The sequence below is a fragment of the Chiloscyllium punctatum genome, chromosome 39 (genome assembly GCF_047496795.1).
Source record: "Chiloscyllium punctatum isolate Juve2018m chromosome 39, sChiPun1.3, whole genome shotgun sequence".
In the NCBI taxonomy this organism is placed as follows: domain Eukaryota; kingdom Metazoa; phylum Chordata; class Chondrichthyes; order Orectolobiformes; family Hemiscylliidae; genus Chiloscyllium; species Chiloscyllium punctatum.
In genome coordinates this window covers 69804730-69821505 of record NC_092777.1, presented here as the reverse complement: position 1 = coordinate 69821505, position 16776 = coordinate 69804730, and the positions used below count along the sequence as shown (strand labels likewise).

At 42.0% G+C, this 16776-nt stretch overlaps 1 protein-coding gene across 1 annotated transcript in view; it reads right to left on the bottom strand.

The window, feature by feature from the left end:
• The window catches only part of ube2o (ubiquitin conjugating enzyme E2 O), a 162238-nt gene that overhangs the window by 23763 nt on the left and 121699 nt on the right, over positions 1-16776 (bottom strand). Inside the window, exons 13-16 of the mRNA XM_072559038.1 lie at positions 15375-15467; positions 11384-12050; positions 6671-6807; positions 6233-6436 (exon numbers count right to left, since the gene is read on the bottom strand). Of these exons, the coding sequence (XP_072415139.1) occupies positions 6233-6436; positions 6671-6807; positions 11384-12050; positions 15375-15467 (1101 nt within the window). The remainder of the gene's footprint in view (positions 1-6232; positions 6437-6670; positions 6808-11383; positions 12051-15374; positions 15468-16776) is intronic.

The window sequence follows — 16776 nt, the reverse complement described above, 5'->3', positions numbered from 1 at the left end:
GACCATTTTTGAGCTCCTTCCTCACCTGCCTGTAATCCTCTAGAGCTGAGCTTGACCCTAGCTTCCTCCACCTTACGTAAGCTACCTTTTTCCTTTTGACGAGAAGCTCCACCGCTCTCGTCATCCAAGGTTCCTTTATCTTACCCCTTCTTGCTTGTCTCAGCAGGACGTATTTATTCATCACTTGCAACAACTGTTCCTTAAACAGTGTCCACATGTCTATAGCGCCTTTACCATGGAACAATTGCTCCCAATCCATGCTTCCTAACTCATGTTGTAATCGCATCATAGTTTCCTTTTCCCCAATTAAATATCCTCCCATTTAATCCTCTCCTTCTCCATAGCTATGGAGAATGTGAGGCAATTGTGGTCACTGTCACCAAAACGCTCTCCCACCACAAGATCTGATACCTGCCCCGGTTCGTTTCCGAGCACCAAGTCTAGAATGGCCTCTCCCCTCGTCGACCTGTCAATGTACTGAGTTAGGAAACCCTCCTGAACACACCTTACAAAAACAGCTCCATTCAAATCTTCTGCTCGAAGGAGGTTCCAGTCGATATTGGGAAAATTAAAGTCACCCATTACAACAACTCTACTACGTCCACACTTTTCCAAAACCTGCCGACCTATGCTTTCTTCCATCTCCCTGCTGCTGTTGGGTGGCCTGTAGTAAACCCCTGACAAGGTGACTGCTCCCTTGCTGTTCCTAATTTCCACCCATACTGACTCAGTAGGCAGATCTTCCTCGACAATGGAAGCTTCTGTAGCTGTGATACCCTCTCTGATTAGTAGTGCTACACCCCCTCCTCTTTCCCCCCCCTCCCTATTCTTTTTAAATGCTCTAAACCCTGGAACATCCAGCAACCATTCCTGCCCCTGAGAAACCCATGTCTCTGTTATGGACACAACATCATAGCACCAGGTACTGATCCATGCTCTAAGCTCATCACTTTTATTCCTGATACTCCTTGCGTTAAAGCAAACACACTTTAACTGATCCCTTATATATCCTGATGGAGATGAAAACTTCAACATTTTCAGGTAACATTTTCATTTACAGCAAACTTTGTTTTAACCAGCACCTTATCAACTTGCATTCTTGATAAACCAACCATGGGGAGAAGGATTGTTGCAGCTTCAGAATCAAAAGCCCACCGAACTGACTTTCCTGTTTTTTTTTTGCTATCTCCATGAATAATTTATTTTCTCTCTTTTTGTGTGTAAGGGATTTAGAGTTTTAGCTTTTAAAGTGTTATATGTGAATGGTTTATATTTAGAGTCGGAGTCAGTCATAGAGATGTACAGCACAGAAACAGACACTTTGGTCCAACACATCCATACCGACCTTATATCCTCTAGTTCTGGACTCCCCAACCCCAGGGAAAAGATTTTGTCTATTTACATTATACATGTCAATCATGATTTTATAAACCTCTATACGGTCACCCCTCAGCCTCCAACACTCCAGGGAAAACAGCCCCAGCCTATTCAGGCTCTCCCTAAATGCTTAATAATAATGTTGGTTTAGTACAGAAGTCTTGCCTATGCTTTCTATCAACCTTGGTTGGACAGACAGGTAACTTGTGCTCAAGATTAGAGTGGTGCTGGAAAACCACAGCTTTTGCCCAAGATTTTCCTGCTTCTCGGATGTTGCCTGACCTGCTGTGCTTTTCCAGCACCACTCTAATCTTGACTCTGATCTCCAGCAGCCACTTCTGCCTTGTGCTACCGTACATACCTTAAAATAACATGTCTCCAGGAATAACAGGACTCAATTTATGATGAGCCACATATGACTAAATCCAACCTATAAGATGCAAGATGGAAAGGTGCTGCTGCCACCCTACACTTTATATCTTGCAGCTCCTCAGAGAACAGATTAGATGTAGAAATCTAAACATACTTCACTCCCTGTAATTTAAGAACAGCACAATGGCACTAATTGTAACTTAAATTTATTTCATCAGTCACAGCCCTGGTCTCTGATGAGTTTGGTCTTACATGACTGTTTCTAATACGCAGACAACAAAGGGTAATAGCACAAAGTTAAAAAAGATCCCAGATATCAACAGTAGGTAAAATCTGTCACAAGTCATCATCAACATAGGCTTTAATCTTGGAGAATTAGCAGAGACTGTGGGTTTAAAGATGTAAAATCACCATGACTATCTCATAAGTAATATTTATAGCGTATTCTATTTTGTATATTTACATTGGAATATTCCAATGTTCTCAAAATGTAGGACAAGACAATTACAAGTTGTCTTGCAAGCTGAATTTTATTTTATCATCAAACATCAATTCGTATCACAATAATCTGCTCCTTTGTAAAAATACCTAAAATATCTTTGGTAATACAAGTTTTGTTATAAATTTAGTTTATTCATTCTGTTGTTCGGATCTACCAGGATTTTCAATTATTTTTATGTCATGTCAAAATCTGCATTAAAAACATGAATAAGGTAAGCAAAACTGGGTGGAGTGTGTCCCAGCGCTGGTGATCCTGAAGATGGATTGAAAAATTAGCCGTTTATGGAGACTTGGGCAGATGTTATACACATCCAGAAACTAAAAAGAGTTGCTGTAGGGGTTTATAGCCTTTTAAGAGGTGAGGGGTTTGTGCATGGGGGACTCGATATACCATACAGTGCCTGATTAGAAGTATGCATGGAAGCTGCCAGAGTTCTCAAAACAGTTTCACACAGGGTGCAATGCCAATACACCACTAGTAAAGTGCCAACAACCCCATTAATGACTAATTGATCACTTGGTGACAGGACCATCCTCACAATCTACATTATTGCTAAAAATCACACAACACCAGGTTATAGTCCAACAGATTTAGTTGGAAGCACACTAGCCAGTATGCTCATAAGGAAGGACAGTGATAGCACCTCAGCCATTACCCTACCTACCGATTTTTCTTGTCTCACCCACTATGCAGATCCTCTCACCCAGCTTGTGTTATACCAGGGCCACTCTGTTCTTGACCTCATTAATGCCTTGATTCAAACATGGACAAAAGAGCTGAATTCCAGAGAGCTGGGGAGGTATCACATGTGACCAAGTGTGCTATCAAAGAGCACTAGCAAAACTAGATTAACTGGAATCAGTGGAAAACTCTCCAAACTTAGAGCCAAACTGATCACAAAACAAGATGCCAGTGGTTGTTGAAGGTTAATCATCTCAATTTTAAGGAGTCACAGTATAGCGTACTAAGCCCAAACATTTTTAGCTACTTCAAAAGAGCTTCCCTCCATCTTAAGGTCAAGGGTAATGGAATTCATGACACCAATTTAATTTGAAGGAGATCAATTTTTAATTACAGAGAAAGGGTTAGGAGAAGCAGGCAGAGAAGTGGAGCCGAAGCCAAGGTCAGAGGCTGGGAATTCTGCGGCAAGTAACATTTCCTGACTCCCCGAAGCCTGCCCATTATCTATGAGGCACAAGCCAGGAGTGTGATTGAACACTCCCCAGTTTCTTGGATGAATGCAGCTCCAACAACACTCAAGAAGTTTGACATCATCCAAAAAAAAAAGGAATTTTCTTGATTGTGTGTGAATGTGGTGCCATTCAGTCCATCTAACATTGACACACCAAAGCACTTGTACCATCTACAAGATGCACTTCAAAGATTCAGAGATCCTTAGAAAACACCTTCCAAATGCATGACAACTACATAGCAGCACCACCATCTTACAAGCCCCCTTCAAGGTGCTTACCACCCCTGACTTGGGAGAAAATCATTGTTGCTAGGTCAAAATTCTGGAACTCTGCCCAACAGCATTGTGGAGATAGCTACACTAAATTGACTAACAGTTTACTGAGGCAGCTCATTACCACTTTCTCCAGGACAACTAGGGATAGACAAGAAATGACGGCCCAGCCAGCAATATGAACAGTGAGAGATTTATTACATGTTTAATGTTTTTTTCTGATGTGAATTTGAATTTAGTGACAAAGTTTTGTTTTGGCATTTAACTTGCTGGCTCTGTAGCCATGGTGACTTATTTTAAAACCATTTGAGAGAACTAGCCTTCATAAATAATAGGTATGGCAGCATCTGTGAAGAGAAAGAGTTAGTGTTTCGAGCATAGTAGAAAAAAAGTCATATCATGCAAAAAGGGCCTTTTGGTTCACTGAGTCTGCACTCACAATAACTACCATTAAAAGTGCATGAATCCCAATTACCTACACTTGTCCCATATCTTTGAGTGTTATACTTCAAGTGCTCATCCAAATTTTTTTTTCAAGAAGGTTGTAAGGTTTCCAGCCCCCAGGTAGTACATTCCACATTCCCACCATCTTCTAAATTGAAAACTTTTTCTTCCCCCCTCAAATCCTCTCTGAGTTTTTCCTTAAGTAAGAAGCAGGAGATTATGTCCCAAGGGGAACAGCTGTTCCCTACTCATCCTATCCGTACCCTTCAAAATCTTATATACCTCAAATCCTAATGAAGCGCTTATGCTCGAAACATCGATTCTCCTGCTCCTCGGATGCTGCCTGACCAGCTGTGCTTTTCCAGCACCACACTTTTCGACTCCATACCTCAAATCATGTCTGCCCTCAGACTTCTCTGCTCTAAAGAAAACAATCCAAACCTACCCAGTCTCTCCTGAAAGCTCAACTTCTCTATCCCAGACAACACCCTGGTGAACCTCCTCTGTAACCCCTCTACTGCTATCACATCCTTCCTGTAGTGAAGTCACTAGAACTTCAGCTGTGGCCTAACCAACACACTGTACAACTCGGACATTACATCCTTGCTCTTATACACTATGGTACAACTTGACGAAAGCCAGTATCCTTTATGCCTTTTTAAGTATCCTACTCCCATGTGCTCTGCCAACTACATGGATCTGTGAATAATTACCCTAAAATCCCTCTGTTATTCTAAGTACGGAGTGTCCTGCCACTCATTAAATACTCAGTCATTTGTTTCTTCTTCCAAAGTGCATACCTCACACTTTTCAGGGTTAAATACTACCTGCCCATTTGCCCAACCCATCTAGAACTTCCTGTAACCTACAAACTATCTTCTTCACTTTTAACCACTCTACTAATCTTGGTGTAATTTGCAAACTTGCTTAGCAGTGTCCCCACATTTTCATCCATATCATTTAAGTGTTTAACAAATAAGTGTCCCAGTACTGATCCTTGTGGCACACTGTAGAACACCAGCCTCCAGTCATTTGAATAGCCTTCTACCACTACCCTTTACTCAGCCAGTTTCTGATCCATCTCACAAGTTTCCCCGAATTCCCAGAGTACAACTCTCCTGAAGAAGAGGTGTCACGAACTAAACTCAACTCTAACTCTGATTCTCACTCCGCAGATACTGCCACATCTTCTGAGTTTCTCCAGCAGTCTGTTTCAGATTTCCAGTACCTGCAGTATTTTGCTTTCACTCAGAAATAATGGTGGACAAGAGGCTGTGGTGATGGTGGTGGCACTTATGCACATTGAGTGTGCATAAAAATTGCTTAAAAGATTTCTGTTACCAGAGAAATTTCTGGATTTGTCTTTAAGATTGGCGTAAACTTAGAGACCTCTCAATATTAGTTCCAGTTTTGGACAGGCTAATTCTGCAGAACTCCTTGGACAAAGACAGATGGAAAAAGCAGCGCTCCTAAGAGAGCAAGGAGATAGCAACACTTGTTAACGCTAAGATTACATTACGCCCCAGATCAAAAATGTTTGGATAAAACCCTTAAAGAGATTATTTGAAGCGGAGATTATTTAAATTGAGGTGCATGAAACTCCAGGAAAAGGCTAACAGATCTTCCACATTGGGAGTTGAAGTCACAATTAAATAAGTTTAATCAAGGTATTCAAAAACCCTTTCTGGTGTCAGTACTGTGCAAGGATGATTTGGGTAGGGCACAAGGGGCATTTCATGGATTCGTGAAGAGGTTTTTTAAAAAAAGATTAATTGGAACATAGTTCTACTGTGTGTTTCAAATCTCAAAGCATATTATGTGTATAATTTGGTCTGTTTAATTTTGTCTTCATTTCTTTTACTTAATAAACTTTAGTTTTATTGTTAAAAGCTAATCGGCAACATTTCAGTTTGAGATCTGACTTGTCCAGTAATAACGTCAATAACAATAAGACCATAATAAAAGAAAGAAAATCTAATAGGACTTAGGCTGATTTGTTTTCTGAGAATCCCCCAGCAAAACTATTCACACATTGCTAACAAATGCCTAGATCCTCATCAACAGCCACATACCTTTCCAATCCAGGTACCCAGCAGACTCACGCAGACTTTGCCATTATCATACAGGTTAGGGTTGAGACGGCCGCTGCATTGAGAAATATATCGGAAAAGCGGTGGAACTGCAGGATAAACATTGGGAAGCTGGATATCAAAGAGAAACAACCCATCATCATAGGGAGTGCGTGTTGGGCCTTTGATCAAAGCAGAGAACAAATCCTATGGAAAGAAAATAAGTTATTGGCCTCGACATTTACCAGATAACTCCCAATAACAATATATTGAAACAAGTCAGGGGATAAAGCCTCAAGTAGGCTAGCTTTCACCAGCATTCTTCCTCACCACACACTTTAGTCAATGTTTTCATAAAATAAGACTGGTATTTAAAGCATTGAGGTAGCTATTTCCATGCAATTCTGAAAGCCCTGGTGGGAGACTGACTTAGAGACTTGCCATTCTATCCTCAAAGGTTTTCACCATGATGCCATCAGGAAGTGCTGTAGCAAGTAGTGCCATCTCTTTCCTCACTGTATTGAAAAACTTTTTTGAATCTGCTGGTTGAAATTCCATTTTTTTGAATGCATGGCTCTCTGGAAATTATAAACAGCATGACATTAGCATAAACAATTGCCATGTCAGAGATTTACAATATCATATGATAAAAACTGGTACTAATTTACACAGTAAACTGCCAACATATGTTCATAATTACTTGCAACAAAGCTTACCACAAAATTACTGGAGGCCCTTCAGCCCACATTTTATCATGACCAAGAAGGGAGTTGATGGAAGACAATCAGATCAGAGCTAATCTAGGTCTCAACTCCATGTCAGTGTTCCATACCCTAACCAAAGTCCATCATTCTCAGTTTTGAAAATTCCAATTATCTCTGCTGTTTGTCATTTTTATAAATGACCTGAATGAGGGCATAGAAGGATGGGTTATTAAGTTTGTGGATAGTGCTGTTGGCGGTTATAAAAGGAACATAGATAAGCAGAGCTGAGCCGAGAGGTGGAAAATGGAGTTTAATGTGGAAAAGTGTGAGGTGATTCACTTTGGAAGGAGCAACAGTGTACATGAGCAGAAAGATCTTGGTGTCCACGTACATAGATCCCTGAAAGTTGCCATCCAGGTTGATATGGTTGTTAAGAAGGCATACGGTGTGTTAGCTTTTATCGGTAGAGGGATTGTGTTTCGGAGCCATGAGGTCATGCTGCAGCTATACAAAACTCTGGCTGCACTTGGAGTATTGTGCACAGTTCTGGTCACTGCACTTTAGCAAGGATGTGGAAGCTTTGGAAAGGGTTCGGAGGAGATTTACCAGGATGTTGCCTGGTATGGAAGGAAGGTCTTACAAGGAAAGGCTGAGGGACTTGAGGTTGTTTTCTTTGGAGAAGGAAGTTGAGAGGTGACTTAATTAAGACATTCAAGATAATTAGAGAGTTGGATAGGGTGGACATTGAGAGCCTTTTTCCTCGGATGGTGATGGCTAACATGAGGGGACATAGCTTTAAATTGAGGGTTGATATAGGGTATCACAGCTACAGAAGTTACCATTGTCGAGGAGGGTCTGCCTACTGAGTCAGTATGGGTGGAAATTAGGAACAGTAAGGGAGCAGTCACCTCATTAGGGGTTTACTACTGGCCCCCCAATAGCAGCAGGGAGATTGAAGAAAGCATAGGACAACAGATTTTAGAAAAAAAAGTGTGAATGTAGTAGGGTTGTTGTAATGGGGGACTTTAATTTTCCCAATATTGATTGGAACCTCCTTCGAGCAGATGGTTTGGAAGGAGCTGTTTTTGTAAGGTGTGTTCAGGAGGGTTTCCTAACTCAGTACGTTGACAGGCCGACGAAGGGAGAGGCCATTTTGGATTTGGTGCTCGGCAATGAGCCAGGACAGGTGTCAGATCTTGCAGTGGGAGAGCATTTTGGTGATAGTGACCACAACTGCCTCACATTCTACATAGCTAGGGAGAAGGAGAGAAGGAGGCACAATGGGAGGATATTTAATTGGGGAAAAGGAAACTATGATACTATCAGATGCGAGTTGGGAAGCATGGACGGGAAGCAATTGTTCCATGGTAAAGGCACTACAGACATGTGGAGACTGCTTAAGGAACAGTTGTTGAAAGTGATGAATAAATATGTCCCTCTGAGAGGAGCAAGAATGGGTAAGATAAAGGAACCTTGGATGATGAGAGCGGAGGAGCTTCTCGTCAAAAGAAAGAAGGCAGCTTATGCAAGGGGTGTGGAGAAAGCAAGGGGTCTTGCTCAGCTCTAGAGGATTACAGGCAGTCGAGGAAGGAGCTCAAAAATGGTCTGAGGAGAACCAGGAGGGAGCACGAAAAAGGCTTGGAAGAACGGATTAGGGAGAACACAAAGGCATTTTACACGTATGTGAGGAATAAGAGAATGATCAAAGAAAGAGTAGGGCTGATCAGGGATAACATAGGGAACTTGTGTGTGGAGTCTGAGGTGGTAGGGGAAGCCCTAAATGAGTTTTTGCTTCTGTCTTTACGAAAGAAATGAACTTTGTAGTGAATGAAACCTTTGAAGAGCAGGTGTACATGCTGGAATGGATAGAGATGGAGGAAGCTGATGTGCTGAAAATTTTGACAAACATTAAGATTGACAAGTCGCCAGGCCCGGACCAGATTTGTCCTCGGCTGCTTTGGGAAATGAGAAATGCAATTGCTTCGCCACTTGTGAAGATCTTTGCATCCTCGCTCTCCACTGGAGTTGTACCTAAGGACTGGAGAGAGGCAAATGTAATTCCTCTCTTCAAGAAAGGAAATAGGGAAATCCCCGGCAATTACAGTCCAGTCAGTTTCACGTCTGTCGTCTGCAAGGTGTTAGAAAGGATTCTGAGGGATAGGATTTATGACCATCTGGAAGAGCATGGCTTGATTAAATGCAGTCAACGCGGCTTTGAGAGGGGCAGGGTCATGCCTCACAAACCTTATCGAGTTCTTTGAGGATGTGACTAGAAAGGTTGATGAGGGTCGAGCTGTGGATGTGGTGTATATGGACTTCAGCAAGGCGTTTGATAAGGTTCCCCATGGTAGGCTCATTCAGAAGGTCAGGAGGAATGGGATACAGGGGAACTTAGCTGTCTGGATGCAGAATTGGCTGGCCAACAGAAGACAGCGAGTGGTAGTAGAAGGAAAATATTCTGCCTGGAAGTCTGTGGTGAGTGGTGTTCCACAGGGCTCTGTCCTTGGGCCTCTACTGTTTGTAATTTTTATTAAATGACTTGGATGAGGGGATTGAAGGATGGGTCAGCAAGTTTGCAGATGACACAAAGGTTGGAGGTGTCGGTGACAGTATAGAAGGCTGTTGTAAGCTGCAGCGAGACATTGACAGGATGCAGAGATGGACTGAGAGGTGGCAGATGGAGTTCAACCTGGATAAATGCGAGGTGATGCATTTTGGAAGGTCGAATTAGAAAGCTGAGTACAGGATTAAAGACAGGATTCTTGGCAGTGTGGAGGAACAGTGGAATCATGGTGTGCAGGTACATAGATCCCTTAAAATTGCCACTCAAGTGGACAGATTTGTTAAGAAAGCATATGGTGTTTTGGCTTTCATTAACAGGGGGATTGAGTTTGAAGAGCTGTGAGATCTTGTTGCAGCTCTATAAAACTTTGGTTAGGCCACACTTGGAATACTGTGTCCAGTTCTGGTCGCCCTATTATAGGAAAGATGTGGATGCTTTGGAGAGGGTTCAGAGGAGGATGCTGCCTGGAATGGAGGGCTTATCTTACGAAGACAGGTTGACTGAGCTCGGACTTTTTTCATTGGAGAAAATAAGGAAGAGAAGGGACTTAATTGAGGAGTACAAGATAATGAGAGGTATAGAGAAAGTTGATAGCCAGAGACTTTTTCCCAGGGCAGAAATTGTTAACACGAGGGGTCATAGTTTTAAGCTGTTTGGCGGAAAGTAGAGGGGATGTCAGAGGTGGGTTCTTTACACAGAGTTGTGAGAGCATGGAATGCGTTGCCAGCAGCAGTTGTGGAAGCGAGGTCATTGGGAATATTTAAGTGACTGCTGGACATGCATATGGTCACAGAAATTTGAGGGTTCGTACATTAGGTTTACCTTACATGAGGATCAATGTTCGGCACAACATCGTGGGCTGAAGGGCCTGTTCTGTGCTGTACTGTTCTATCTATGTTCTATAGTAGTTTCTTTACTCAGAGTAGTAGGGGGTGTGGAACCCACTGCCTGCAACAGTAGTAGACCCGCCAACTTTAAGGTCATTTAAATGGTCATTGGATAAACATATGGATGAAAATGGAATGTGTGGGATAGATGAGCTTCAGATCGGTTCCACAGGTCTGCACAACATTGAGGGCCAACGGGCCTATACTGCGCTGTATTGTTCTTTTTGTATTTGAAGTTTTTGTTGCCAGTGCTTTCCACTACACTTTTTGGTGACAAGAATTCATTCCTGAAGATACTCAACAAATTGACTCATGTTTTATGGCTATACCCTCAGCCTGTCGTGGTCAGATGAGCCCACTAATATCTTATGTTGCAATGTAAATGCAAGAATTCTCCTTCCCACCATGCGGTGTTGAGGAAACAAGGACAGGCTATCAGCCTAGAAGACCCCAAGATCCTGGCCTGAAAACAGCAGCATCCTTAATTTACTTTGTGTGCATGAGAAGACTGTTTCTGGCTACGCCAGCATTCATTGTCCAGCTCCAAAAGCTCAGAAGTCAGCCACACTGTTGTAGGTCTGTAGTCACAAGTAGGACAGATCAGGTAAGGATGGCAGATTTCCTTTCCAAAAGGACATCACTGAATCAATTCGATTTTTACAATAGTGGTTACATGCTCACCATTAGACTCGCCTTTTATTCCAGAATTCTATTGACTTCAAATTTCACCATCACATTGGTCGGTTTTGAATCTATGACCCAGTGCTGTAACCTAGCATTGTGGCTTATGAGACCAATCACTTTTGCCATTCTACCATCACCTCCCTTGTCAGCCTGTCTTAATTACAACCAATGCTCCCACGATGAGAACAAAGCATCATCAAAAGCACTACTTTTATGCATTGCCTGAAGTTCCTACTTTACAATTTGTCATGCATTTCGAGAAAGGGAAAACAAATTAAAAAAAACAGGTACAACTTTTGTATAGACTGAGTCTTACCAGGCACTGACTCCAGCACTGAGAAGACTTCTCCTTTTGCACTCGTGAAAGTCACACCAGGCTTACTGCTCTGTTGACAAAGTACAGGCGTATCACTGGACCACTCTGATTTGATAGGAGTCTGCACCTCAAGCTTTTCTTCTTTATTCTCAGTTTCCACAACAGCCTCCATCTTCTCTTCCTCCACAATGGCCACATTGTCCAGTGTCTTCTGAAGAGTTTCCTGCAGTTTCTTGATATCATCTCTGAACTTCTTATCTTTCGTTTGCTTTTCTGGCTCTACTGTCGGGGAAGTAGCAGAGCCGGTCATCAGCTGTTCTACTGTCATATTCTTTAGACTTTCCAAAATCTTGATTGCTTCTTTTATCTCATGAAAACCTTTGGGAGAACCATCCTTTGCAACTTTCTCAAGATTTGTGCTACTTGAAGTTGCTCCAGCAACCTGAGCCTGCTCTGATTCAGTCTTACTCTCTTCCGATTGTGCTGTAACCTCTATTCCAACTTCAAGCGCTTCACTTCCCTTTACAATTTCATCTTCAGTCACACCATCATCTGTTTCCCAACTATCACTGTCATCTTCCCACTCATCAGATGTTGCTCCAGTAGAGGTGCCATCCAAAGAATCCAGGTCAGATTCTTCAATGTCAGACTCAACATTATACAGATGCTAACAAAAAAGTAAGTAAAGTTTACTCAAACTTAAAGTTGAGTTGTTAACATTTCACAAGTTAGATACTGATATTGACGTTAGAAAGTAAAACATCAAAAGGTCATTTGGTCTCACCACCTGGGTTATAACTTAACCATGACCAACTTAAGCATTGGATTTAAAAAAAAGTCAGAATCAAATGCATGACTCAAAAGCTTGGAAAGAGAAAGAAATGTGTTTCAATTCACAGAGCACGAGCACTTATGAGGATGAAATAGGCAGCAGTACTGTTAGAGAGGCTCAGGTGAAAGCCCATCTCAAGACCAGTGTATGATGAATAGTGTAACTATGGTTACGGAGAGGGCTTTAAACCAAATAGTGCGATGTGAGGGGAGATTTGGAAGTGATAAAGAGGAAGAACAAGGAAATACTTTTTTGTTATTTGTTCACGTAGTAAACATTAGTGAGAAGTCAGAGGATTGGGAAGCTTTTAAAAGCCAACAGAGGACAGCAGATTACAAATGGAGGTAGTGCTGGGTGTCTTAAAATGCATAAAGGTGGAAAAATCCCCAGGACCTGAATCACAGAACATGTCGGAAGCTAGGGAAGCGATTACTAGGTCCATGGAGTTTTTTAAAAATTCATTCCAGGGATGGAAGCATTGTTAGTTGGGCAATAAATGCTACCATAATCCTAATTACTCAGAGGGCAGCTAAGAGTCAACCACATTGCTGTGGGTCTTGAGTCACGTGTTGGCCAGACCAGGCAAGGATGGCAGTTTCCTTCCCTAAAAGACATTAATTGGCCACATGGGTTTTTTTCCCAACAATTGGCAAAGTATTCATGGTTATCATTAGACTCTTATTTCCAGATTTTTTTTCTATTGAACTCAAATCCAGTATCTGTCATGGCAGGATTTGAACCTTGGTCGCCAGAACATTACCTGGGTCTCTGGATTAACAATCCAACGATAATACCACTAGGCCATTGTCTTCCCTATCACTGATGAGGTACTGGAAGACTGGAGGTTGGCTCACGTGGTGGCACTATTTAAGAAGAGTGGTAAGGACAAGCCAGGGAACTATAGAGCAGTGAGCCTGACATCAGTGGTGGGCAAGTTGTTGGAGGGGATCCTGAGGGACAGAATTTACATATAATTGGAAAACAAGGACTGATTAGAGATAGCTAACATGGCTTTGTGCACGGGAAATCATGTCTCACGAATTTGATTTAGTTTTTTGAAGTAACCAAGAGGATTGATAACCAAGAGGATGGACACGATCTATGTTCTTCCGTAATGTTCCTCATGGTAGACTGGTTAGAAGGTTAGATTGCGTGGAACACAGAACTGACTCGAAGGTAGAAGAGAGAGGGTAGTGGTGGAGGGTTGTTTTTCAGACTGAAGGCCTGTGACCACTGGTGCGCCACAAGGATTGGTGCTGGATCCACAGCTTTTCGTCATTTATATAAATAATCTGGATGTGAACATAGGAGGTACAGTTAGTAAGTTAGCAGATGACACCAAAATTGGAGGTGTAGTGGGCAGCAAAGGTTACCTCAGATTACAACAGGATCTTAATCAGATGTGCCAAGAACCTTAGAGGCTTACAAAATTATGAGGGGTATGGATAGGGTAAATAGGCAAAGTCTTTTCCCTGGGGTCGGGGAGTCCAGAACTAGCAGGCATAGGTTTGGGGTGAGAGGGGAAAGATATAAGAGACCTAAGGGGCAACTTTTTCACGCAGAGGGTGGTACATGTATGGAATGAGCTGCCAGAGGAAGTGGTGGAGGCTGGTACAATTGCAACATTTAAGAGGCATTTGGATGGATATATGAATAGGAAGGGTTTGAGGGATATGGGCCGGGTGCTGGTAGGTGGGAATTGATTGGGTTGGGATATCTGGTCGGCATGGACAGGTTGGACCGAAGGGTCTGTTTCATGCTGTACATCTCTATGACTAAATGGCAGATGGAATTTAATTTAGATAAATGTGAGGTGCTACATTTTGGAAAGGCAAATCAGGGTAGGACTTATATACTCAATGGTAAGGTCCTGGAGAGTGTTGCTGAACAAACAGACCTTGGACTGCAGGCTCATAGTTCCTTGAAAGTGAATTCCCAGGTAGACTGGATAATGAAGGTGGCGTTTCGTATGCTTTCCTTTCTTGGTCAGCACATTCAGTACAGGAGTTGCGAGGTCATGTTGCAGCTACACAGGACATTGGTTAGGCCACTTTTGGAATATAGCGCACAGTTCTGGTGTCCCTGCTATAGGAAGGACATTCTGAAACTTGAAAGGATTCAGCAAAGATTAACAAGGATATTGCCAAGTTGAGAGTTTGAGCTATAGGGAGAGGCTGAAAAGGTTGGGGCTATTTTCCCTGAAGGATCAGAAGCTTAGGGGTGACCTTATAGAGGTTTATAAAATCATGAGGCATGGATCGGGTGAATAGCCAAGGTCTTTTCCCCAGAACAGACAAGTTCAAAACTAGGGGGCATGGTTTAAACTGACAGAGGAAGGATTGAAAAAGGTACCCAAGTAGCAGCATGTTCACAGAGATGGTGGTGAGTGTATGCAATGAGCTGCCAGAGGCTGGTACAATTACAGCATTTAAAAAACATCTGGAAGGGTACCTGAATAGGAAGGATGTAGAAGGATATGGGCCAAATGGGACTGGATTAATTTAGGATATCTGGTCAGCATGGACGAGTTGGATCAAAAGGTCTGTTTCCATGTTGTACCTCTCTTTGAATCCAAGTCCTTGAAGGTGAAGATACAGATTAAAGACAAACAGGGAGGTGGTGTGAGAGGTAGGGCAGCCCCTTAATACACTTAACAGGCTAAATGGCCTTCTGTGAGGTAAGTTTATGATTGTTATATTGAGGGTATGAAGCTCAATGTACATCAATCAGATTCAGCTGAAAGTATAACTCTGGTACAGAATCAAACACTTGGGCCAATACACATACTATACAGAGCAGCTGGCAATGACCACAAACTTACTGCCTACAAAATGTAGGTGAAGCAAAGACAAATCAACAATTTCAAAAAGAAACTGGATGGGCACTTGTAGAAAATAAACTTGAAAGGTTATAGAGATATAAAGCAAGGGAATCGACTGATTTGATTGCTCGACAGCTGGCATGCACTTGACAGGCTGAATGACCCCAATCTATTCCAAAGTAATGCTATGGAAGTTTACTATTGTTTTCCCTCAAATACTTAGTTATCAAAAATATGTACCACATTCTCAAGCTGGCAGAGAATGAGTCAAATTAGAATGAATATGGATAGTCCTCCCTACCTGATAACAATCCCTTTGGTTCTGGGCAATCTCTTACCTGAGGCAGTATGCTGGATTTGGAGTTATCCGCCCAGACCACTTCAACCTTCCCACTAATATCAACACGCGACACCTGACCGACAGAAGGCTCCTAAAAAGAGAGAATTGTTCAGTCCAAAACATACAAATCCTCTTTGCAAATCAAGTGCTAAAGACTGCTGTCCAAACAGAGGCAACAGTGGATTGCCCTTTGGTTTCCCAAGATCAGCCAAACCATCGTACTCTGTTCAGCTGACAGCTTGTTTTTATTTCTTCGATACAATAAAAGGGGCGCAATTGTTTAAGTTTTCAATAGGTACTCAAGTGCAACTTCTCCATTTTCAGGGGTAAAGCTTTTGATTTTCAGTATTAGGACAATGATAAATATGGACTATTGAAATCTGCCTTCCATCATTTGATTTTGACACGGAAAAAACTTCTATGGACTAAAAACTGGTTTAATAAAAGGACAAATATTGATCTACAATGGCCTCTGTGATCACCTAGTTAGGGTTGGTCAAGTTCATGAAACCATCATAAACAAGAATTAGTCTGAAACACTATTACCTTCATAACGAAAGGGTACAAACTCAGATGTATCTCACCTGACTATTCACTCAGCAATGATTCAGCTAAGGCAGTTCACCACCACCTTCTCAAAGGCGACGATGGATGGACAATGAATGCTGGCCAGTCAATGACACCCACATCGCACAAATGAACAAAAAAAAAAAAAAAATTTCTTCCCAAAATAAATTACACTAGAAAAAAAGTCACCACTTCTACAGACTGGTGAGTTCACAGCGAGTGTGCTTTCATTGCAAATGCCCAAAACTGAAAGATTTTAACCAGTTACTAGCCTATTTTTTGCAATGTAGATTAAAAATTTATTCATTGACAGGAAAACATACAATAGAAGCTTCGACCACATTTTTCTAATATGCAACATTCAGCTAGATATTCCACGTTTAACTGCAAGGACCTCATTGTCTCAGTGATTTGAAAGTTGCCTGGCCTCTAGTGCAGTTTTCTACTCCTCGCCTCCCCCAAATTATCAGTGTGGGATAGAGCAATGGCAATACTGTGGAGTGCCAATAGCAGGTGATTTTAAATCCTGTTAATGTGGTTGCTGCCTGACGGTCTTCTCATGCACAGTGAAGTACAGCTCAAGTAAGTCTGTGTGCTACTGGAAATGTACTGCACCGTGGGAATTCAGTACATAGGGGGAGATGGTGACTTCTTTGCTTAAAGTTTGCAGGTCTTTTCCATAGTTTATTAGTTTGTATCTCTATATTCTTCAGGTTCAACTGAGCAGAGAAAAGGCAGTTCTAGGTTAACAACTGCTGCTTCAGAGTCTGAGTGGAAGATCAAATCAAACACAGACATCACAGGAAATGTGCGTGTCAACTAGTTCATGATCT